The sequence below is a fragment of the Xiphophorus couchianus genome, chromosome 18 (assembly GCF_001444195.1).
Source record: "Xiphophorus couchianus chromosome 18, X_couchianus-1.0, whole genome shotgun sequence".
In the NCBI taxonomy this organism is placed as follows: Eukaryota; Metazoa; Chordata; class Actinopteri; order Cyprinodontiformes; family Poeciliidae; genus Xiphophorus; species Xiphophorus couchianus.
The window spans coordinates 917,434-941,924 of NC_040245.1; the positions used below are offsets into that span (position 1 = coordinate 917,434).

The following is a 24,491-nucleotide window of genomic DNA, read 5'->3' on the forward strand; positions in this document are numbered from 1 at the left end:
CCAATTTAGACATTTGTCATTTTTATCACAGATGGAACCATAACAAATCTCATTATTTGGCTGCCATCTACATCTTGACCACTAGATGGCAGTGAATACCACAGCCTGCTTCTTTCAACGCCAGCAGGTTCCAGGTTTTCAGGGTTGTTGGCTCCTCTGGATCAGAACCTAAACGATGACGGAGGTCAGCTGGACGTCTCCTTCGATCTCCAGGCCGGTGATGTTCTGCAGCGGGGTGAAGCGGTGGTTGTAGTTGTGGGCCTGCATCCCGTTCACCACCAGACGGAAAGACTTGTTCTCACAGATAACGGTCAGCTGCAAGAAGCAAAGGTCACAGAGGTCATCCCAGCTGCTGTCACTCTGCTGTCTCTGGGATTTCTAACAGAACTGATGAAGGAAAGTCATTCTCACTTCAAACTGTTTCTGGCCTGGGAAGAAAATGTTTCTTTCCACATTTAACAGAAATAATCAAAGATAGGACTTTATTGGACAAATATATATTTTTCCATGAATGAGGAACATGATTGAAACTGGCAGCACAACCTAATTTATATTCATTCAGCTGATGATCATCACTCCTAAAGCATTAAAATGTCATTCCCAGATGATCAGTTGATCCATAAATATGGGGAAAAAACAATGAGATTGTAACGCACCCTGGCCTGCAGCAGCAGAACACTGAATTCCACACCACTGATCCCAGTACACATGCACTGTTCAGAGTGGGTTCACATGGGTTTGAAGACGCATTTAGAGCCCTCGTACCGTGAAAGGCTGTCCTCGATGGAAGGGCATGCCGCCGCCGCGCTCCTCAGAACCCCACTTGTCCCACTGCTTAGTGTTTCGGACCACAACGTTCTCGTTGAATCGTGGATTGTAATGTAGAGCGATGCCAGACTGGTGGGTGAGGTTCATGTGGAACCTGAGAGGAAAACAGAACATGGCAGAAAAAGTTTTTAATGTCAGAAATGAAGAACAAACTTTACTGAACGTCAGAACAGATTCAGCAAAGACTGAATATGAGTTATAGACAGATTTTCCACTAAAGTTAGACAGAAACTTTAGTGGAAAATCTTCGTCTAGTTTAATGTTGAGCATCGGACTTATTTACTGCGCCTAGTAAGGGAAGGAGCTACGATAACGCTACTTTGTGCACTGAGGATGCATGAAGCCATGACCTTACCAGAACCGGTCTCTGTTTCTGTTCAGGTTCATTGTTTCTGCTGACTTCAGACTGAGTCACTGTCTCATGACAGACGCTGACCTGCTGAACGTCCTGCTGCACCAGCCGGATGTTCGGCAAAATGGTTCTGCTCCGGTTTCAGGGAACACCGGACGGAGGCTCTTTTCCTATCTGGTCAAGGTTTTCTCCTGAATTAATCAACATTTTCAAATCCTGAAAGTCCGACTGTGATAGAAACAGGTTTTCCCGAGATGGACTGAGGGACTGATGAGTCCACATGTCGTCGTCTGAGGAACGTTTGGAGGAACAGCAGCAGAACTCAGAGACTTTTATGGGTTTTATTGGATGTTATTCTCTCTGTGTTCTCTACAAGCTGATCGATCCTCGTTAAACTCCACTTGTTTCAGTATTTGATGTTAGACGTTAACAGAAGTGGACACTAATGCTAATCCACTAATAATGGAGCTAACTTTTCATTTAGTCCTTTAGCATCTTTGAACACGTTTAGGAAACGTAGCTTCCTGTAAATAAATTTTTCCAGATTGTGTTGGTATAGCATTAGATTGTGCTAATTACCATGTTGGTATCATACTTCAGCATTAACGTTTGTGAAATATTGTGTTGGTAAAACAGTTTAGCATTACCTTCCGCTACTTACCGTGTCAGTATTGCCCTTTAGCATTAGCTTTTGATAAATACCATGGTGGTATTTTGCGTAAGCTTTAGCTTCAGCTACGTATTGTGCTGATGATAAAGCGTTTACCATTAGCTTTTGCTATGTACCTTGTTGGTACAGTGCTTTCGCATTAGCATCTGCTAAATATTGTGTTGGTATAGCACTTTAGCATTAGCTTTAACGAAATATCATGTTAGTATTGTGCTTTAACTTTTTCTGAATACCATGTTAGCATAGCGCTTTACCATTAGCATTAGATTCCACTAAATTCTGTGTTGGTATAGCGCTTTAGCACATGGTTAGCGCAGCTAGCTTTTCAGTTAGCGGTTTCCACCTGTGACCGTGACGTGATGAAGGTTTGGTTTCACCTGGTGGCGCTGGGCTGGACGACGCCCTGGATGGTGATGGTCCTGCCGGGCTGGAGTCCGCCGCTGATGAAGTTCCTGTACGGAACAACCTGCAGAGAAATGGAGACGAAACTACCAGTGAGAAAACTCAAATCTCTGGGAGCTAAAACATTGAGGAGGTTTATGTTTTATCTGAACTCACAGGCACAGCAGGAGGAAATCCAGGCTGAGCTGGGAATCCAGGCTGGGGGGCGAAGCCGGGGTAGGACGGGAAGGCGGCTTGGGTCGGGAAAGCCTGCTGCGGAAACGGCTGCACAGCAAACAGTTTGCTTCAGTCACAGGAAGTTTTCTCTACTGGATAGCTTCATTATCACCTCAAACTCCCTGAACACAACATGTTTTGTTGCTCACCACTGGAGTGGAGAAGGAAATGGAGGAAATTTCCACCCTTCCGCCGACTGTGATGGTGTCAACCTGCTGGAACGGGATGCGATGCCTGTAGTCCATGAAGTGGCTGCCGTTCAAGCTCACCTGCAGGGAAACAGCAGTTCACTTTCATTACTAACAATCCTTCAAACTGGAAGTACGTCTGCCTGACTTCAGCTCTTTCACTTCGATTACCTCAAGTTTGGAGAAAACAGAAAAAGTAAGTAGCTTCTATCTAAATAAATTGACTTTAATTATTTTAATCCATACTTTGTCTTTGTTTTACTTTTACTTATTCCTCCCACAGTGATGGAAACATGATTATAATGAAGTTCCTGAGAACTTGTGAGCAACGTTTCCACTGAAAGTTAATGGGACGGCAGTGAGTGAAACCAGATGTTTGGACCTCAGCAGCTCAGCAATACTTAATGCCAGAACCTTCATTCAGTGATTAAATGACTCACTGCAGGCTGAACTTTAACTGACCCGCTTATCATTTTGATCCCTTTAACAGTTTTCACACAGTTTAAGTTTGAGGATTTTTTCAACTCAGTACTGAACAAAATGTTTTGACCCATTTAATATTCAGAAATTTTTCCATGACCGCAGTCTCATCCTCACCGGATCCAGTTTCTACCTCCAAACATTCACAAATCATTATCTTCTTGAAAGATCCAGACTTTTTCCTGGTTTCCACTTCTTGTTTTTCAGTTCAGTCTGAACGCTTCAGCTGATGTTCAGTTCTGGTCGGGTTTCAGCCGGTTCTCCCCCGGGTCTGATCTCTGAACATCTGGTACTGCTAGCTACTCCAGCTAACCTACAGAACTACAAGATAATGGCTTCCAGTTAGCTTCCTGGTAGCTTCCCGTTAGCTCCCTGGTAGCTTCCCATTAGCTTGTGCTAGCTCCCTGTTGGCTCCCATTCGCTTCCAGTTAGCTCAGTGTTAGCTTCCCATTAGCTCCCTGGTAGCATCCCGTTAGCTTCCTGTTAGCTTCCTGTTAGCTACCTTTTAGCTTCCCATTAGCTGCCTGGTAGCTTCCCGTTAGCGTTCTTGGAGCTTCTTGTTAGCTCCCTGGTAGCTTCCCGTTAGCTGCCTGGTAGCGTCCCGTTATCTTTCTGTTAGCTCCCTGGTTGCTTCCCGATAGCTTCTTGTTATCTTCCTGATAGCTTCCCGTTAGCTCCCTGGTAGCTTCCCGTTAGCTCCCTGGTCGCTTTCCGTTAGCTCCCTGGTTGCTTCCTGTTAGCTTCTCGTTAGCTCCCTGGTAGCTTCCCATTAGCTTCATGTTAGCTTCCCTTTAGGTCCCTGGTAGCTTCCCGTTAGCTCCCTGGTCTCTTCCCCATTAGCTTCCCATTAGCATCTTGTTAGCTTCCCGTCACCTTCCTGTTAGTTTCCCATTAGCTCCCTGGTAGCTTTCCGTTAGCTCCCTAGTAGCTTCCCATTAGCTACCTAGTAGCTTCCCGTTAGCTCCCTGGTCGCTTCCCCGTTAGTTCTCTGTTAGCTTCCTTTTAGCTCCCTGGTAGCTTCCCGTTAGTTCTCTGTTAGCTTCCCTTTAGCTCCATGTTAGCTTTCTGTTAGCTCCCTGGTCTCTTCCTGTTAGCTTCCCGTTAGCTCCCTAGTAGCTTCCCGTTAGCTCCCTGATCGCTTCCCCGTTAGCTTCCCTTTAGCACCCTGTTAGCTTCCCGTTAGCTCTCTGTTAGCTCCCTGGTAGCTTCCCATTAGTTTTCTGTTAGCTTCCCTTAGCTCCATGTTAGCTTTCCGTTAGCTCCCTGGTCTCTTCCTGTTAGCTCCCTGGTCGCTTCCCCGTTAGCTCTCTGTTAGCTTCTCGTTAGCTCCCTGGTAGCTTCCCATTAACTTCTTGTTAGCTTCCCTTTAGGTCCCTGGTAGCTTCCCGTTAGTTCTCTGTTAGCTTCCCTTTAGCTCCATGTTAGCTTTCTGTTAGCTCCCTGGTCTCTTCCTGTTAGCTTCCCGTTAGCTCCCTAGTAGCTTCCCGTTAGCTCCCTGATCGCTTCCCCGTTAGCTTCCCTTTAGCTCTCTGTTAGCTTCCCGTTAGCTCTCTGTTAGCTTCCCTTTAGGTCCCTGGTTGCTTCCCATTAGTTTTCTGTTAGCTTCCCTTAGCTCCATGTTAGCTTTCCATTAGCTCCCTGGTCTCTTCCTGTTAGCTCCCTGGTCGCTTCCCCGTTAGCTCTCTGTTAGCTTCCCGTTAACTCTCTGTTAGCTTCCCTTTAGCTCCCTGGTAGCTTCCCATTAGTTTTCTGTTAGCTTCCCTTAGCTCCATGTTAGCTTTCCGTTAGCTCCCTGGTCTCTTCCTGTTAGCTCCCTGGTCGCTTCCCCGTTAGCTCTCTGTTAGCTTCTCGTTAGCTCCCTGGTAGCTTCCCATTAACTTCTTGTTAGCTTCCCTTTAGGTCCCTGGTAGCTTCCCGTTAGTTCTCTGTTAGCTTCCCTTTAGCTCCATGTTAGCTTTCTGTTAGCTCCCTGGTCTCTTCCTGTTAGCTTCCCGTTAGCTCCCTAGTAGCTTCCCGTTAGCTCCCTGATCGCTTCCCCGTTAGCTTCCCTTTAGCTCTCTGTTAGCTTCCCGTTAGCTCTCTGTTAGCTTCCCTTTAGGTCCCTGGTTGCTTCCCATTAGTTTTCTGTTAGCTTCCCTTAGCTCCATGTTAGCTTTCCATTAGCTCCCTGGTCTCTTCCTGTTAGCTCCCTGGTCGCTTCCCCGTTAGCTCTCTGTTAGCTTCCCGTTAACTCTCTGTTAGCTTCCCTTTAGCTCCCTGGTAGCTTCCCATTAGTTTTCTGTTAGCTTCCCTTAGCTCCATGTTAGCTTTCCGTGAGCTCCTTGGTCGCTTCCCCGTTGGCTTCAGCATTAGCATTACTGTATCTGACATACACTAAAGATTTTATTTTAGCAGAAAAGGTTTTGGACTAAACTGTTACTCTTGTTAGCCACGTTAGCACCAAGTACAGCTAGTCAGTCAACCATCGCTGTGTTCAGGGAAGCTCTGATTAATAATCGAGAAATAAATATCAAGCCTGGAAACTTGATATCGTAACGGACTGAATGTTATGTTTTTAACTTAATCTTTGCTCGTCTTGCGGGGCGCAGGCGGTTGCCACGGTAACAGGTGTGCTTAAACTACACAGAGAGAGAGAGAGTAAAAAGGTACGAGTGGATTTGAGTTGATCACCTGTTCGGGTTATTTTACCTTTGTTTCCCTTTGCTGTGGCTCATTACAGCCGCTGTAGTTTCTAAACGTTGGACTAATTACCTCGTTAGTTTGTGAGTTTACGTCATTCACAACAAACATCAAATATATTTCATAAAACTTTAACAAACAAATGGCTTCTACCGCGGTAATTATGTGAAATTAAATGAATTATATCCCAACTTCAGAAGATTTGCCTTTACCTTTACAGAGCTCTTTGGTTCCTCCTATCAGTCTGTAGCTTCTCATTTTGAGGTCAAAGTTCAGATCTACCATAACTGACTGACACCTGCTGGCCTCAGGTTTGCAACCAGCTTGTGACTGAGAAACCAGTAACTTCCTCCCAGATGATGACATGAACTTGTTAGTTCCTCTGTCCATTTAGCAGCTGATTTATTGTGAAAATCCGGTAGAAACGATTCACTAATCAGTCATGTTACCTAGAAACAACCAGGCTTTGTGTCATGGTCTGTGTTTTTCTCTGTGTTTATTTTTAGTTTTCTGAGTCTCCATGTTGTCCCATCTCCCCAGGTGTGTCTGTTCCCTGATTACCTCCTGTGTATTTAATGTCACCTGTGTCTCTGTGTCTTTGTCGGCTCCTTGTCTGATGTTTGCTGGTCGTCGGGTCCGTTCCTTTATCCTGTTTGTTACCAGTGTTGAGCCTCAGCTGTGCTGCCAGGTTTTTTTGGACGTTGGGTTTGTTTTTCATTATTAAAATAATCATTTTCTCATATCTGCCTGGATCCTCAGCGTCTGCCTCACGGACCTCACACCACCACTTCATGACACTTTGTGAGTCTTGAGGTCACGGGTCGGTTGTGGGCGGAGCTTGGTAAGGTTCTGGTCGTGTTCTTGTTGAATTCTGGTCAGGTTCTGGTCTCGTTTTGGTGGTGGTCCGGTCAGGTTCCGGTTGTGTTCTGGTCAGGTTCTGGTCAGGTTGTGGTGGTGTTCTGGTGGTGTTCTGGTCAGGTTCTGGTCAGGTTTTGGTCGTGTTCTGGTCTCGTTTTGGTGGTGGTCTGGTCAGGTTCCGGTTGTGTTCTGGTCAGGTTCCGGTAGTGTTCTGGTCGGGTTCCGGTTGTGTTCTGGTCGGGTTCCGGTCAGGTTTTGGTCGTGTTCTGGTCTCGTTCTGGTGGTGTTTCGGTCAGGTTTTGGTCAGGTTCTGGTGGTGTTCTGGTCGGGTTTTGGTCGTGTTCTGGTCGGGTGCAGTACCGGACCTGGTAGAAGTCCCGGGTGACGGTGATCTGCAGGGTGAAGTTGGAGCCGGCGGGCAGCGGCGCGTTCTGCTTCCTCTCCTCGGAGCCCCAGTTGCCGTACTGGAAGCTGTTGGTGACGACGTAGGGATGGCCGTCGTAACGCGGGTTAAAATGGAAGGCGATGTCCGCCCCGCTCCTGGAGCCGCACTGGAGGTTCACATTGAACCTGGGGAACACAGACCAGTTCAGACCAGTAAAAACCAGCTCCATTCCTACTGGGCTGATGTAAACACACTCTGAAGACGTTATGTTGGCCAATTTTAAAAAAAACTGATCTCAGTTTCTTTTATAAGAAATTACAAATCCTCAAACACGCTTGTCGGACAAGATGGCCGCCTTGGGTGAGCTGACATCACTGGAGAGCGATCGGTGCTTCTACACATCAACATGAAAGTCTATAACAGAAAAAAGTCTCAAAATTTTTCCCTACTCGCTTTTTTAAGGAAGTCATTAGAGTCTGAAAAGTCGCAAATGTAGCAACAAACTCTCTAATTTGGCAAACCGGGATTTAAAAATCTGTCAGGGGGCGGAGCTTAGCTAGCTACATGTGAACATGTGGCTGATAGTTTGATCAGATGTGAGCGAAGCTAAAGACAGTGGATGGACGGACCTGTCCACGCCGGGAATGACGCGTCCGCTGATGATGATGGACTTCCCCTCCTGCAGGCCGCCGTGGATCGATCCGGTGAAAGGAATCGGCTACAGCACAGATCAACGCAGAGGACAACATTTAGCTTACAGTGGAAAGAACAAAGGTTAAAGGTCACTGTGGGAACTGGCTTCTGTCTATCAGCCTGCTGCAGCTGCTCCGTACCGACGGCAGGAAACTGAACTTTCCGTTACAAATCTCAGACATCCAGCTGCTGCAACATGTTTTATCCGTTTTTATTTGTTTTTATCTGTTTTTATTTGTTTTTATTTGTTTTGATTTATTCTTATTTGTTTTTATTTATTTTTATCCATTTTATTTGTTTTGATTTGTTTTTATTTATTTTTATCCATTTTATTTGTTTTGATCTGTTTTGATCTGTTTTGATTTATTCTTATTTGTTTTTATTTATTTTTATCCATTTTATTTGTTTTGATCTGTTTTCTCTCTGTTGGCTGAAATGCGCAGCAGCATCTGAGCAGTAAATACTGACAGAGTCGCCTTTAGTTACTCAGCTGCTTCGATTCATTTTAGGGTTGATGAACTGGCAGGAAGTTCATCATCGCTGCTGTTCATTTTATTTATTAACTTCAGTCAAACTTTTACTTTTCTTTCTTGTTTCTGTGTGGAAAACTGGTTCTGTGTGCTTGGGGTTATCTTGAGTAATCTCTGTAGTCATGCTGCTACAGGCTGAGGAATAATTCTCCACTTTTACTCACTTTCTTCTCCTACTGCTCTCCAGTTTGGTTTACTTGCTGGTATTCCAACTGTTAGCTTCATGTTTTCAGCTATTTTCTCTCTGCGTTCTGATTGGCTGATTCCTTCCTGGAAACTAATTTGAATAATTAACTGAATTTTATGCATTGATTGATAACTGGGATGGACGATCAGATTCAAATAATTTGTTTTGGAAATAACTTTGAGACGACGTGTTGTGAATTGATGGAATAGAAATAAACTGAATTAAGTAGATTTTTTTAGTAGGAAGCTACAAACCAAACTGAGCTGCATCTCATTCACTTCCTTTATTGAATTGTTTTTCAAACTGTGGTTTGTGGCTTTAAGCTCCATGTTTGTTTAACGGCTTTAAAAATGAACTTTAATCAGCAGTTAGTACATTTAATTACACAAAACCTGAGTTATAAAACGATGATTAAAAAAATTGGTCAGAATTAGTTTTAAAGTTGTAATTGAGACAGAAACTCATAATTACGACTTATTTTCTGAATTATGACTTTTATTCTCATAGTTATGACTTTAAAACTTGTTGACTTCTTCCTGAGTTTGTATTTTTTTCTTTGATGGCAGAAATGGGCTTCCGTAGTGAAAGAAAAAAACATTTTAAAAACATCTGAAGGCGGTGAGAGAAACTCAGCATGAATTTTACTGTTTTCTGAGTCCTTTCTGAATATTTTTGGTAGATTTTACTAAAATAAATTCACTCAGATTAACATTCATTCAGTGCGGTTCTGCTGCATCCGCGGCGCCTAAAGCAGCGTTAACGCAGATCCTTCCTTCCAGCAGCTGTTACTTTCTAAAACATTCAAACCCAGAAAGTATTCACACCCTGCTGCTGTCTGCACAGCTCTGTTGCTGCAAAGTTTTATTATTGTTGTTTTTAATACTCATTTTGTACATTTCAATAATTATCCTGAGTTTTCAGCTTCGATTCACTTTGAAGCAGGTGAATCTAATCTGATCCGTTGTTTTGGATCAGATAACTTTACAGGATTTATGAGACCATTTTGTCCAGTATGTTGTTCTTTATTCTATTTTTGTGTATTTAACATTTTTATCTTTGTGTGAATCTTTTAACTTCCTCTCACTTTGTTCCTCTCTGTGGGACAATAAGATATTTCTATTCTAGTTTTTTCTTCTAACATATGATTATATATATATATAATGATATAATTAATTAGAATGTGATGAAGCAAAACTCCAGCGTGTATTTCTGGTAAAACTGAGGCTCAGTTGTATTTTCAGATTTCAGGAAAATTGACTCTTTCTTGGTGACTGCAGAGAAACCCAACTGTAAAAACTAAAAAGTATTTCATGTTGAATTTTACAGAAATGTTCCTGCAGAAAGTTTGCAGGAAGGCGAACCGCCAGCAGAGTTTTTCTGCTCTGGGGACGTTTTTATTTTCGGTTTTCTCCTTTAAATAATTGAAACTCATTAATGTGCTGAACGTATCAGAGACCAAATAGTCTCAGGCGTGTTTTGATCCAGGCCCGGTTCTGACCCAAACTGGTTTATTTGTCTCATATGTTAATACTTTCTGGATCTTTTCTTTTGGTTTAATCTCCTCCTGTTGTTGATCTTTGTCTTTCCACGCTTTCCTCTCCACTTCCTGTGATTTTTATCACTTCCTGTCTGTTTCTTTCTGTAGCTTTAGATAAAAGTTCTTGATCCAACGAAACACAACAAATGACAGAAATCTTCCTAAGTGACTTTCATCCTTGGGAAAGTTTTATTATGAAAGTATGAGGCGATTTATACTTTATAAAAATGTATTTGCTGTGAAAACCACATTCTGTTCTCTAATTTGGTTTCTTTTGGTTATAAAATCAACATTTAATATATTATTAAACTGTAAATATGCACAAAGAAACAAACAATAAAATTCTTGTGTTTATTGCTTCCATATTTAAATCTGCAGGACGTAACTTTAATTTTAAAAAATGTATATTTTTTTTCCATATTTATTAAAACTGTTTCCATGTTGTGACAGTTTATGAGACAGATAATCAAACGAGTCTCATCGCTGTCAATCACCCTTCGTGTGGTGCTGCTCATTCCCCTTTGGTGCAGCTAGCGTAGCCTGTTGTGAATGCTATGGCTAGTTAGCATAGCAACCAATGGCAGCAGATAATTGGCTTTCCTGTAACTGTGAGTTGTTTCTCCATCGTTAGCAGATTTAGCAGCGAGTACATGAGTTGATTGGCAGAGCTAAGCCCCGCCTCCTGGCTCTGATTGGTTGCTTTCGGTGCTTTTCTTCAGACAGTAGCAGCTCAGGGAGGAGCTGGAGGAGTTTGATCTTTAACTAAACAAACTTTAACAATATTTTCCATAAATATGTAAAAAGAATAAACTATTTTTATAAAAGTTACAAACTGCAGCTTAAAAAAGTTGGTTAGTTGGTTCGTCATCGTTTTGATCCAGAGCTTTCAGGAAGATCCACAGAGCCACCTGCAGGATGGATTCCCCTGACCTCTGACCTTCCTTAAAAAAGTCAGTTATTCTGTTAGCGCCATTAGCATAGAGATGCTAATTATTTACATTGACTGGAGGAATGTTTTGAAACAAAAGCACATTTACTGGCAGTTTTACTTTTACATAAATATTATAATAAAACGTTTGCTAATAATGACCCAATGTGAGTCACTGCTGACGTTTCAGCCGAAGACACGTTAAACAGTCCCAGAGTTTATGTTGGAGTGAGACCTCTTGTTCATAAACCAGCTTTGTCCATTTGTTCCACCTGATGACCCTGTTGTAACTGATGCTACATTATTTATTGCTATTTTCATTTTACTCCTTAAAATACCAGAATTTGACACAAACTTAATATTTTTTCCTATAATGTCATAATTTTAAATAACTATTCAGATGATCTGATCTGTTCCTCAGTCCTTGTGTCGACTTTTTTTTTCTTTTTTTACTGAAGGTTTTCTTTGTTGCTTTTGTTAGTAAAAGCACATGAGGCCCAAAACTCAGTGATCATCAGAGGGAGACAGAATAGAAACATTGTTTCACAGGAAGAGCTGCAGAACCCAGTCAGAACCAGGAAACCAGAGCTTCATATTTTCCCGTTTGAGTCAGAATATTTGGAGCAGCTGGAGGGAAGCGGAGCATCGTGGAAATGTCACACAAACATCTGCATTCGGGGAAACATGTGGAACATCTGGGATGAACCTGCTTCAGTTTTCATGAAGCTTCATTAAAAGCTGATTGTCGGAGCGGCTGCAGGAAACGATGCGCTTTGCTTTCATAACGGAAACATGAAGCGATGAGAATAAAACTTTACTCACCGGGTTGTAGAACGGAGACTGGTTGAAAGCCATGAGCAGAACCGGGCTGTGGGAGCAGAAAGTCTCCTTCCGCGGACTTTGAGTTAAAATGGAGGCGTTTAGGAAGCAGCGGCTTTTTAAGCTCGCTGGAAGGTTTCGGTTTCCCAGCAGTGGGAGGCGTTTCTGCAGAACCGAGGGTCGGTTCAGGGGAGATTACTGGAACCAGTCTGGGCCCGGAAGGAATGGGGGAACCGTTAACACCGGAAACCAGGATTTATTCCCATGCAGATCCAGTTTCACCTGAAATATTCACAACTTAGGAGAAAATCTGACCATCTGATCAGAAGAGGCCGAAAAGTTTGGTTCGCTACATTTACCTCATCTAACCAACACCGGGCCTCCTTACTGTGAAACATGGTGGTGGCAGCATCATGACTGTTCCCTGTGGTTCCTAACGGTTACAGGGCCGGTCCGAGACTTTTTGGGGCCCTGAACAGATTTTCATTCGGGTCCCCCAAACCAACATGTCAACACCAGATTCTGCATCTCTGTGTGTGACGTAGCTAGTAGCATTAGCATCATTAGCATCATTTGTAGTTAGCTTACATCATACCAGTTATTGTAACTATTTTAAACTCACAATAGAAGAAACCTAAAACTATATATTTGTATTTTGAAATGCAGAATGGAGTTTAATTGTTCCGCATTATTTTAATTATTTAAAAATTACATCAGATGATAAACAATAAATTTTCAGTAAACAAGTTAACAATATCTTATATTTCAGCAGGAATAGATGAACTATCGAGTCTGTAACAAATATAATATTTTTTTAATGTGTAATGGCATTTAGTTTGTTTTATCCAGAGTTATTTTAAACATATAATCATGCTAACTTAGTGCTCTTGGGGCCCCCTGGTGGTGTGGGGGCCCCAAGCAGCTGCTTAGCTCATGTATGCCTTGGGCCGGCTCTGTCCTGGGGCCCAATTGACAAAACAATGAAATATTCATATAACCCTCAAGACAATTTTAGCATTAAAGTATAATATGCACAAGATTAGTCAGACATCACATTTTACAAATTACACTCCAGAACCTAGATTCAAAAAATAAAATAAATATTTCAGGCATTTTGAAAGGAAATAGTGTTTTTTTAATTCTCTGATGTTTTTGTGTAGTTTATTATTGAGTTGTTCTGCAGACGTAAAAGGATCTGATGAAATGATTATCTGATCATTATCTAAATCATAACTTAAATAAAGCAGAACTTAAGAAACTGCAGTCACTCCCTTATTTAGTTTTCTGACAGAAAGTTTTCTGCAGATGAAGGATTTTAGTTCCCAGGAGTTCGAGTCCGGGTCCAGATTCATGTCTGGGTGGGAAAATAAAAGTTCTGGAGCGAATCTGACAGAGGAAGGCTGCAGATTAATCTGAAGCTGCTGCAACAAACTTTCAGGATGTGAAACCAAATTATTTAAGATTTTTATGTATTTTTCACTTGAGCAGAATATTTCCCAAACGTCTCATTATTCACAGGACCAGCAGGTAAACGGACCTGGTACCAGCACCGGGTTTCCACGGCTGTCAATAAAACCATAACGTCTTTATTACGTCGTAACTCAGAAACTTTTAGAATCATCCGGCTATTGTTTTATATGAACAGATATATGGAACTAAATTGGGGCTGTAAAGTTGAAAATTTTCAAAATAAATTTTCTGAAACTGAAAAAACTCTTTAATTTGAAAAGTAAACTTGGAAAAGAATATTCATGACAAAAAAATGCTGAATGAGATCAAAGTCAAAATAATATAATAAAGTCATATTTGAACAATATTTTGACTTTATTTTCATTGACAAAATGAACAATTATATAAGTATGTAAACATGTTGGCCCATCTTCACTGTAACTGTTAAAAATAATAAGAAAAAAAATGTTTTCGATTCAAAATAATTTTTCACTTTAAATTGTTTTCATTATTTTTTTAAGTTTAAAAATAAGTTTTAAAAAACAAGAAAACTTTTGTATTTTTAATTTTTGCAGTTTCAGTTTTTAAAGAAAGTTAAAAAATAATATATAAAAAAGAAAAACTTGAGATTCAAAGTTATTTTTTTATTTAAATTTTTTCAGTTTTCTAAAAAAGGTTTTTAAGTAATTTAAAAAAAAAACCTTTATGAGATTCGAAATTATCTCTCAATTATTTATTTTTTTCAGTTTCACAAAGAATTTTCCAACAAACTTTGTGGCCCTAATGTAGCTCCGTAGCTGGCCTGTCTTATCTGCCAGCTTTACGGCTACTGCAGGTTTTACTGCTGCCACTTTCTGAAGCTCGTCACATTCAGTTCCTGTTTCTGCTTCCCCTCTATGGTCAAAGTTCAGGCGCATTTCGCCACATCTGCAGCTTCCTGCAGCCGCAGGAATTATCCAGATTATGGTTTTATTACCAGAGGATGAAGAAACCAGATGAAGAAATGGAAACTAGAAGCAGAGATGGACTTTGGCTGCAGAGTCTCTGCAGAATGATGGACTTCAGGTGGATTGGAGATGACCTTTGACCTTTCCCAGAGTGATGGGCAGCTGCGGTCACTGTGACTGCCAGAGCAGGAAGTGAGAGTCGGGTAGAATCTGGCAGATTGGTTCTCCCTTCCTGGTGAAGGTTTCATCACTTCTGCTTTGTGGTTTCATTTTAGTGGTTTAAAGCAGCAGAAGAGAAATCCTGACTGACCCACTGCCTTCGGTTCCGGTCCGGTTTCAGACGATGCCGACGCCATAAGCACACAGGGAGGGCTGGCGAAGAAGAAGGGCATTATGGGGGAAATGAACACCAACAGTTTGGGTTGTTTGGCCCCTCAGAGCAAAACATGCAGATTCATTTGACAAAGAAATATTTTCACCATATTATTCATTCATTTGTAACTATTCCAAATCCATCCCAAAGGGGAACATTTAGCTCTGGATAAATAAAGTATTTTTAAATCAAAGATCTGAAAAAAGTTCATCAACTTTTCTGGGTCATAAATGTGTTTAAACTGGAAACGTGGCAGGAAGCCAGACTTTCATTTACTCTGGACCCATTCTGCATGTTTGAAAGCCTCTGGGACCGGAAAACAGATGAGCTCAGCAGAACCTCCATCTGACCCACTGACGTCATGCGAGACCGGCTCGGAACCGCGGGGCCGGGCCGGGTTGGGCCGGGTCCAGGAGGAGGAGGCTTAATAACCTGACAGACAAATCATACTGATAAAAAGCAGAAGCCGTTTTCCTCCGGGTCAGCCCGCAGAACATTTCAGGTCCAGTTTCTGACCTTAAGCAGAACCAGAACGTTGCAGCGGGTCAACCAGAACCATCCCTTCCTTCATTTCCGGTGGAGCCGCGATCCGGCGAACCCGAACCCAACAGCTGAAGATGGGCTCGTTTTTCAGACTCATGTTTTCACCATGTTACTCATTTATGTCAACTTCAAACGTACATTTTAGTTAGCAACCCAAATCTTTAGCTTTAAGCTACATATTTAGCTCCAGAGCACATTAGGCCAGCAAGCTAAATATTGTTAGCAAGCTAAATATTTAGCTTTAAATATTTTTCCCTGAGCTGGCTAAATATTAAACTTGTAGCTAAATATATTTGCTAACAAGCTAAATACTTAACTAGCAAGCCAAATATTTAGTTTGAAGCCAAGTGTTTTGTTGAAAGCTAAACATTTTACTCATATTTAGCCCAGGTAAAAATTTAGTTTGCCAACAAAATGTTTAGATTGAAACTGTGAAATTTAATATTTATCAGAGGACGATAACATGGAGGAAGAATGACAGAATGTGACAGGCTAAATAAGTTTGTGGAAGTTAATTTTCTCCTGCTGTACAGTCGGGTTTTTAACGTGTTGACAAGCAAAGCAACAGAAAACTTTGCAGATGCAACCGTTCGGAAACCAGAACTTTTCTCGCGACTCTGAACTTTTTTATTCACCAGATTAAAGAGAAACACAATTTTAGTTTCATTTATAAAAAGGTAAATTTATTAAATTAGTTACAGAATCTGACCCGACAGCAGAGGAAGAACCCAGTCAGAACAGAACCGACGAGGCGTTCAGGTGGTGAAATGTCTACATTCAGTCTGAGATTTCCCATGCTCTCCCCATACCCTGAACGCCTCTCAGTCTCCTCCTTTCTTCTTTTTCTTCTTCTTCACCTCCTCCTCTCCTGCTGCTGGTTTCCTCTTGGTCGCCTCTTCCTCCTCCTCCACCCGCTCCATCCTGTCCCACACCTCGTCCTCTTCCTCCTCCTTCACCTGAGGCTCCGCCCCCTCCGTGGCCCCGCCCCCCTGGCCGGCCTGCAGTTCCCGGCTGGCCAGCAGGAGGCAGGTGAGCCGGGACTTGAGGTACACGCGATGCAGCGGCTGCTGGTCCTCCAGGCTGTGGACCCGCAGGAAGCGGTCCAGGCCGCAGGACGCCACCAGCGGCTGGGAGGCGTGGCACTGCAGGGCGCGCACGCCGCCCGTCGCGCCCTTCAGGCGCCCGCGGACCAGCCCCTTCCTGAGGTCCAGCACCGCCACGTCGCCCTGCGTGTTGCCCACCACCACGGCGCCGCCGCCGGCCGGCAGCGCCAGCGCCGTCAGCGGATACTCGCCGAACTCCGCCTCCAGGACGGGCCGCCGCTGGGGAGTCGCAGGGTCAAACACGTGAACCTGAGAATGACAGGACGCGTCAGCTGACATCACTTCCTGTTCCGACACAACAGCACCGCCGCTGGAGGTTTGTTTTTACTTTAATAACATTTACTGACAACACAAACATCATGAACGATAAATCTAAACCACGTGGCAGAAATTAATCAATCCTGAAGGTTCAGTAATATATTTAAAAAGTGTTGAGCCTTTAACTAACGTAACGAAGAACTTGTCACCAATCAATCAATAATTATTGATTCGTTTGTAGTTTGGTTCGCCTGTTTTTCTCTCTTTTTCCGTCTCATCTGTTGTTTCTGTATTTTCTCCGCCTCTCCTGTGATGACTGACTGTTTCTTTTTATTGCTGCCGTTTCCTCCAGCCTCCTGACTTTGACAGTTTACCGGTTTTTCTTTCTGGGATTAAAGCAACAGTTTCTGTAAGAACGTCCATCGCTGCGCTCAGGACACAATCTTGCCTCCTTTACTGATTTTTCTAAACATTTTTTCTGCTAATCGACGACGTTGTTGGATATTTCTCCAGGATGATCTCTGATTAATTCTCTCTAATGATGAACAGAAAACTCTGTGTTTTAAGTTTTATATCAGAGGAAGAGAAGATGTTAATATTTATGCATTTAGAGCGAAACCTGATATTAACGGTAGAAGAAATGCTCAGTTCCTCTTCCAGCTGCTGTGGCGCCCCCGCGTGGAGCCACGTGGTAACTGCAGCTGCCTCCATGACCTTTGACCTAGTTCAGCCCAGTTCACCAACTGGCCCATTTTAACCTTTGATACTGGAATGGAGCCACAAAAGAAAACAGGAAAATGTAGAGAAACTAAATGAATGACTTTGGTTGTTTTTTGTTTGAGGATCTGAGCGGATCAAGTTCTGCTGCTGGTACCAACCAGGACAAACATTAAATATTATTTCACTCATACTAAAGTAGAACTTCACTTTGTGCTCAATAATCCTCATTTTAATTATTCCTTTTTGGAAAATTACAACTTTACTCTCATATTTTATTTGTATTGTTTTGACTTTATTCAGGTATTATTATGAAATTATTCTGGTTATTACCAAGTTTATTTTTGCACTATCAATTTTTTTTCTCAGATTGCTACCAAGTTATTTTTATTTCTCTCTTGTGTTATTACGGCTTTATTCCTGTGTTATGAAGACGATCTTTATTCTGATCATTTTAAAACTTTATTATTACAACTTTAATCTTCTCATTCAGATTGTTTTGCATTCTTAACCTGGTTCCAATATTACATTTTAATCATGAAAAAAAATCACTGTAGAAGGTTCTGGACGGGTCCAAAGTGTGGATCAGAACATCCAGAACTCAGCTGGACCTTAAACTGGTGTAACTGGTTTTATAATCGGTTTAATCTCAGATTTTTGTAGATATTTATTATTTTAATGTCAGCAGTTATTGTTCTAACAGTTTAATGGCCGAAATATCGTCAGTGACCCCTCACACCCCCACCATGGACTGTTCTCCCTGCTGCCCTCTGGAAAGAGGTTCTGCAGCATCCGGTGCAGGTCCACCAGGTTCCCAAACAGCTTTTTCCCACTTGCCATCAGACTGCTGAACTCTTAACTGGACTGCACTCAAAAACTAGTCTCCACTTCATACCTTGCACATGTACAGAGCTAAATAACTTGTATTTTACTGTCAGTCCTGCACTTTATATTTTATATTTATATTCATATTTATATTCATATTTTATACTGTATTTTATTTTATTCTGGAGTAACCTCACAACACTGGAAGCTCAAAACATTGTCCTGAGCCGTATGCAACAAAATTCGTTCTGTATTCACCCTGTGCATGAAAAATGATAATAAAGTCAGTCTAAGTCTAAGTTAATGAGTAAAGAATGAAAGATTCAAAGCAGATTTGATTTTAATGCCTCCAGCTGCTCCACGCCCTGTGACGTCATGCGGACTGAGCAGCCTGCTTTACAGGTGTAAGCAGTTACCTGATGGTAGCCCGTGCAGGTGACCACCTTGTCGGAGTCCGGGATGAAGCCCATGTCTCTGACCCAGTGCGGCCTCCGTAGATCCAGCCAGTCGTCCCGCAGGTTCTTCGCGGTGAATAGCGGCTTCTCAGGCCGCTCCAGGTCCCAGATCTTCAGCCCGTTCTCCTTCCCACCCGTCGCCACCCGGTTCGGGTCCATCGGGCTCTGCCGCATCCGGCACACGTTGCTGCCCGCGTCCAGCTCGGCCACCGGCCCGCTGCCGTCCTCCCGCCACACCCGCACCTTCCCGCACTCCGCGCAGGTGATGATGGCGGAGCCCCGCAGCGAGGCCAGCCCGCTGAAGCAGCCCTCCTGCGGGTCTCCGCAGCTCCGGGCCTCGGTGAAGACGCCCTTCTCGGTGCTGAAGGTCCGGACGGTTCCGTCCGCGCAGCCCAGCAGCAGCTCGCTCTCCGCCGGGTCTGCCCAGCACAGCGCGCGCACCTCCTGGTCGCGGCTCAGCGCGCGCGTGTTGGAGAAGTTAAAGGCCTGCTTCCGGTCCAGACTGACCCCCTTCAGGATCCCGGTCTCGGACCCGAGCCACACGGAACACAGTCTGCTGCGCTCCTCCATCACAGCGGGCTGACACCAGCCGGAACCCGAACAGAACCAGAATCCGACTGAACGCACGTGGAGCGGCTGCGGCGACGAGAAAATACGTCACTACGTTGTGTTCTTCTTCTTCTTCTTTTTGTTTTTAATGGCGGTTGGCAAGCAACTTAATGGTGTGCATTACCGCCACCTACTGGTATGGAGTGTGGATCAGAACGCAACTTAAAAAAAAAACACTAAATCCTTTCTATCAGTTTAGTTTTCTTAAGAAATTTTATGAAATGACATAAATATTCAGAGGAAGAAGAATATCCCAAAATATCTGATATTTTTAACTGTAATTTATTCTTTAGAAGCCTATATTCTAATTTCCTTCTCTCCTCGGAGTACACGTTGTGTTCTTCTTCCTCTTGCTTTGTTTTACGGCGGTGCATTGCAACTGTGATGGCGCCTTACCGCCACCTACCGGACTGGAGATAAACACTAAAAACCGCATATTGTGAAGTCAAATTAATAATTAAACTTTGTATTAACAGACTAAATTGTACGACGGCAAATTACCGCCAGCCTAGGTAGAAACCACAGAGTAACAGAGTACATTTCCACAAAAAACAAAAAAATATTGTAGAAAAAACAAAGAAAATTCTGAGCTTGAAAAGTCAAAAATTTGCTATAAAAATTTCAGAAATTTTGAGATCAATTCCCAAAATTTCCTTGAAAAAAAACATTATATTTTCTGAGTTTCAAAAGTTGAAACCTTTCCAAAAATTTCACCAACCAAATTTAACCAATGAAGAAGTTTAATCTCAAAATGTCTGAGTTTCTTGGTGGAAATTTGCTAATTTCTTGTCTACAATTTCTTGTCTACAATTTCTTATCTACAATGGCCTTTAATCCATCCATCCATCCATCCATCCATCCATCCATCTTCTAACACCCTTGTCCCCAGTCTGGTCAGGAGGAGCTGCTGCCTCTCCAGCTAACATTCCAGGTGAGAGGTGGGGTCACCTGAACAGGTCGCCAGTCTGTCGCAGGGCAGCACAGAGACAGACAGGACAAACAACCAGGCACACACACAATTCTAGGGAGACCAATTAACCTGACAGTCATGTTTTTGGACTGTGGGAGGTAACCGGAAAACCCATATATATATATATATATATATATGGAGGGTTCCATCCCAAATCCAGCACCCTGAGACTGTACACGAGTCGCAAGGAAGGAGGCAGAGGACTAGTGAGTGTGAGAACCACAGTCCAGGACGAAACAACTAAGATCCATAAATACATCAGGGACAAAGCCTCAACAGACAATGTGCTCAGTGAATATCTCAGACAACAGGGAACGGAGGTTGAGGTGCCAGAGATGCCATCATGGGAGGACAAGCCCCTACATGGGATGTACCACCAGCAAATAACCCAAGTGGCTGATATCAGTAAATCCTACCAATGGCTGGAAAAAGCTGGACTCAAGGACAGCACAGAGGCCCTCATCCTGGCCGCCCAGGAACAGGCCCTAACCAGAGCAATAGAGGCCCAGATCTACCACACCAGACAAGACCCAAGGTGTAGGTTGTGCAAGGAGGCCCCTGAGACAGTCCAGCACATAACAGCAGGGTGCAAGATACTGGCAGGGAAAGCGTACATGGAACAACATAACCAAGTTGCAGGCATAGTGTACAGAAACATCTGTGCAGAATATGGACTGGAAACCCCGAGATCAAAGTGGGAAACACCCCCAAAGGTGGCGGAGAACGCCAGAGCTAAGATCCTGTGGGACTTCCAGATCCAGACAGACAAAATGGTAATGGCGAACCAACCAGACATTGTCGTAGTGGATAAACAACAGAGGAAAGCCGTTGTGGTAGATGTAGCAATACCAAGCGACTGCAACATCAGGAAAAAGGAGCACGAGAAACTAGAGAAATACCAGGGCCTCAGGGAGGAACTGGAGAGGGCCTGGAAGGTGAAGACCACAGTGGTGCCTGTGGTCATCGGGGCCCTCGGGGCAGTCACCCCCAAACTGGACCAATGGCTACAACAGATCCCAGGAACAACATCAGACATCTCAGTCCAGAAATGTGCAGTCCTTGGCACAGCCAAGATACTGCGCAGAACCCTCAAGCTCCCAGGCCTCTGGTAGAGGACCCGAGCTCAGAGGATAAGAACCACCCGCGGTGGGCGAGAAGGGTAAACCCCGTTGAGATCTAGATCTCATTTTCAAGAGGGACCTGAGCAAAAAATTTGCAATACATAGCAACCTGGTTACAAGATATATATATATATATATATATATATATATATATATATATATATATATATATATATATAATTGCGAAAACATTAGCAAAAATGTAAAAAAAGAATTGTTTGGTTCCACTGCCTTTCCTCCAGGTCTATAGGTGGCGGTAGGACACACTAATGCTTGTTTGCACTTCACCATGAAGCACCAAAAGAACAGAACTAAATTACGTAATCCACCACACATGCGCAGACGGTGGTGGTTCCGCCATTTTGGCTGTCGGTGTGCTAACGGCAGCTAGTTTCTGGTGTATGTGCGTCTTGTTTACTCTTCTCTGTTGGGTTTTCGGTTTTTCCCTCCAGCTGCGGTACTAAAAACCAGTAAAGCGGTACCAGTCCGCCCAGTAAGGTTGGAACCGGAGTCTGTCTTCGTCTGAGAGATGGACGGAGGAGAGGAGGAATTTATGTCCGGTAAGTGCGCTTTGTTTCTCGGCTGACAAACTTAAGAGCTCGCCCATAAAACGCTTTTCGTTTTCGGGGTTTTCCGGGTTTCATCCCTGTTCCTGAGTATTGGTCCTGAAGTTTGGACCCGGTTCTACGTTCAGTTAGCTGCTCCGGTTCTGATGGAGCTTGTTTTCAGATCTAAACTTTGCGTGCTATGTGTTTCTTCCTCAGTCAGTTTTCAGGTTTTCCTGTAAATCAGCGGTTCATGACTGAAATCTGCTGCTCAGCAGAGCCTGGGTCATTCTGGAGGGAGATCCGTTCACATCCTGGCTGACCTCTGACCTCTAGCCCACAGCATCACTGACTGTGAAAGTTTCCAGCCATGATTGTTTCTCCTCTGGTCACTAAGATCATGTTTGGATCTGTTCAGCTGCTGGTTCTAGCGGATCTCCTTATTCTCTCTGCTGAGTTTGATTCAAATTCAGAAATGCTGTATTGATTCCAAAGGAAAATTAAAAACTGCTGTAACTCAATTAATTCAAGGTTATTCAAGAAGTTATTGTTGATGCTGATTACTGTTGGGAGGACAGATCTCCTGTAGCAGTCTGTATTACAGCTATTCTGAAGACGTTTCTGACTGAAGACACTTTGTTGTTGTTGACTGAAATGCTTTTACCTTTGATCCATGAATCATTTGGACAGGAAAATCTGAAGTCTTAAAACGTTGGTTTGTGCTGCAGATTTAATCAGCGCAACAGAAAGCCTTCAGTCGGTAAACTTCAGGTCTTCAGAGAGTTGAACATCTAATCAGACCAGATTCTATCTCATTATCTTTGTTGTGATGAACGAGCTTCATCCTCGGCTCTCTGAGTGGAGCTGCTGTTTCTGGAACATGTGAAGTTTTAATCTCTGAGTTTGTTTGATGCTGAAGATTTGTTCTTCTGTTTGTCTCCAGACGATGGGGGCGGGACTCCGGTTCAGGATGAGCATCCTCAATCCGACGGCGAGGAGATGAGGAGCGACGGCCGGCAGTCTGAGGTCAGAACCGGCGATTAGTTATGAGTTATTAATGTCCTGGTTGATTCCAACCAGGGAACCAGATGTGTTTCCAGTGCGTTTTTTAATGCACATTTTGAAATATTGCATTAGAATAAGTTGATGGTAATTCAAAATAACTTAAACCATTTTGCAAAACAAAGTTGTTGTTTTTTAACCTCATATGAGGTGGTTTTTGGCTTTTCTGAGAAAGAGTTAATGCACTAAAAGGGAGATGGAAACACAAAGCGAACGCTCCCAGACCCTGGTGGGTCTGTCAGACCAGAGTCCGAACCTCCATCTCTACTTCCTGTTTATTCCAGCCATGCGTAACGTCAACATCTGATGACAACAAAGTGCAGAAAATGCAGTAATGATAAATCTAAGTGGAGAGTAGTAGGAGAAAGTATTGCAGTCTGGTGGTGAGGAGCTGAACTCGACCTGCTGGCTGATTCTTCTTCTGCTGTTTAATGCCAGTTGGTGTGTTGACGTTGTGCTCTCTGCAGGACGACGGCAGCAACGACGAAGATGCCACCATTGCCATGGAAACAGGTGGAGCAGCCAGCAGCTCGGACGCAGAGGACCGGCGCCGGGCCGACAGCGACTCGGAGGACGAGGCCCCCGGGGGCCGCCGAGACAAGAGCGGCTCAGAGGCAGAGCCTCGTCGGCACGGCGACAGCGACGATGAAGACTCTCCAGCGAAACGCAGGGCAAGTGCGTCAGACGAGGAAGAGGAGGAGTCGCTGAGGAAGAGACGGCAGAGCGGCTCGGAGGACGAGGCGTCGTCTCCGGTCAAACGGGGAGCGTCCGACAATGAGGGAGAGGAGGAGGAGGACGTGTCGTCTCCCGCCAAGCGCCGAGGAAGCAGCTCTGAGCCGGAGGACGCCCCCAGAGGAGATGGCGCCCGCAGCAACTCCGACAACGTAGAGGACAAACCGGTGCCAGCATCGTCTCCACGGCAACACTCCGACAGTGACTCTGACGCAGAGCCACCCGCCAGACGCCACGTGGCGCCGATAGACTCTGATGAGGAAGATGAGGGTAAACGGGAGGAAGAGGAGGAGACCGGGGGAGGGAAGTGGAAGGGTGTGATGCAATCCGACAGTGAGGATGAAGAGGACGAAGGGCAGAGGAAGAAGGCTGCAACAGGAAGTGATGAAGAGCAGCGCGAGGAAGCAGAGAAGAAGCAACAGAGAGATGACAGCGAGGAAGAGGACGACAAACCAGGTAGGGACATCAGAGCCAGAACTGATCTGGAGGGGTTTATCACATCCCACATCATCATGCTGCCACCACCATGCTGCAGACAGACGTCTCCGGTTTGTAATCCGACAGAACTTCCTGTCTTTCAGTCCAATCAGCTCCGTCTCCGTCCCTCTGAGTCGGACAGTCCGAACCGTTTAATGACTGCTGTCCGTCACCGTCAGGGTCTGGAATTATTTAATCAAAAATATATTGACAAAATCTGCAACATTTTAATTTCCAAACCTTTTTCTTGCTAAATTATTGAATAAATATCCACATGAGCTCAAAACCAGAGATTTATTTACAGATTTTACTCTTCAGGTTCTTCAACCATCAGATTGGAGCAAAGTGTTTCAGGAAACCTGGATCATCCTGGGCTTCTTTAGAAATATGGACGCTAACATTAGCATGTTTAGCATTCAGATGCTACATAGGCTAGCATAGCTTCACTGCTAGGCTAACTCCTTTTAGCACAACTTGCACCCAACAGTAGTCTTCCAGTGTGTTTATTTATATATATATATATATATATTTATGTGTGTGTGTATATGATTAC

The 24,491-nt window shown here is 43.7% G+C and overlaps 3 protein-coding genes and 1 long non-coding RNA gene across 6 annotated transcripts in view; 2 read left to right on the top strand and 2 right to left on the bottom strand.

Moving 5' to 3' along the window:
* The window catches only part of LOC114161756 (galectin-9-like), a 25,735-nt gene continuing 1,244 nt past the window's right edge, over positions 1–24,491 (bottom strand). Inside the window, exons 2-9 of the mRNA XM_028045327.1 lie at positions 11,756–11,816; positions 7,688–7,776; positions 7,039–7,243; positions 2,618–2,737; positions 2,409–2,516; positions 2,228–2,316; positions 766–922; positions 1–315 (exon numbers count right to left, since the gene is read on the bottom strand). Coding sequence (XP_027901128.1) covers positions 169–315; positions 766–922; positions 2,228–2,316; positions 2,409–2,516; positions 2,618–2,737; positions 7,039–7,243; positions 7,688–7,776; positions 11,756–11,788 — 948 coding nt within the window. The 5' untranslated portion in view covers positions 11,789–11,816 and the 3' untranslated portion in view covers positions 1–168. The remainder of the gene's footprint in view (positions 316–765; positions 923–2,227; positions 2,317–2,408; positions 2,517–2,617; positions 2,738–7,038; positions 7,244–7,687; positions 7,777–11,755; positions 11,817–24,491) is intronic.
* Positions 2,744–15,037, top strand: LOC114161797 (uncharacterized). Its single transcript, XR_003599072.1, has 3 exons — positions 2,744–2,852; positions 14,181–14,340; positions 14,424–15,037. It is a non-coding gene; the product is annotated as an uncharacterized LOC114161797 (long non-coding RNA).
* Positions 15,853–19,103, bottom strand: wdr74 (WD repeat domain 74). The gene is made up of 2 exons (XM_028045289.1): positions 18,384–19,103; positions 15,853–16,416 (listed from the first exon to the last, which is right to left on the bottom strand). The coding sequence occupies exons 1-2, from the start codon at positions 18,990–18,992 to the stop codon at positions 15,886–15,888; spliced, it is 1,140 nt and encodes a 379-aa protein (XP_027901090.1). The 5' UTR covers positions 18,993–19,103; the 3' UTR covers positions 15,853–15,885.
* iws1 (interacts with SUPT6H, CTD assembly factor 1) overlaps positions 21,458–24,491 on the top strand; it is a 9,864-nt gene continuing 6,830 nt past the window's right edge. Inside the window, exons 1-3 of one of the 3 annotated variants that reach the window (XM_028045234.1) lie at positions 21,458–21,682; positions 22,611–22,693; positions 23,197–23,917. In XM_028045234.1, the coding sequence (XP_027901035.1) occupies positions 21,652–21,682; positions 22,611–22,693; positions 23,197–23,917 (835 nt within the window). In that variant the 5' untranslated portion in view covers positions 21,458–21,651. The remainder of the gene's footprint in view (positions 21,683–22,610; positions 22,694–23,196; positions 23,918–24,491) is intronic. The other 2 variants (XM_028045233.1, XM_028045235.1) reach the window with 2 other exon arrangements.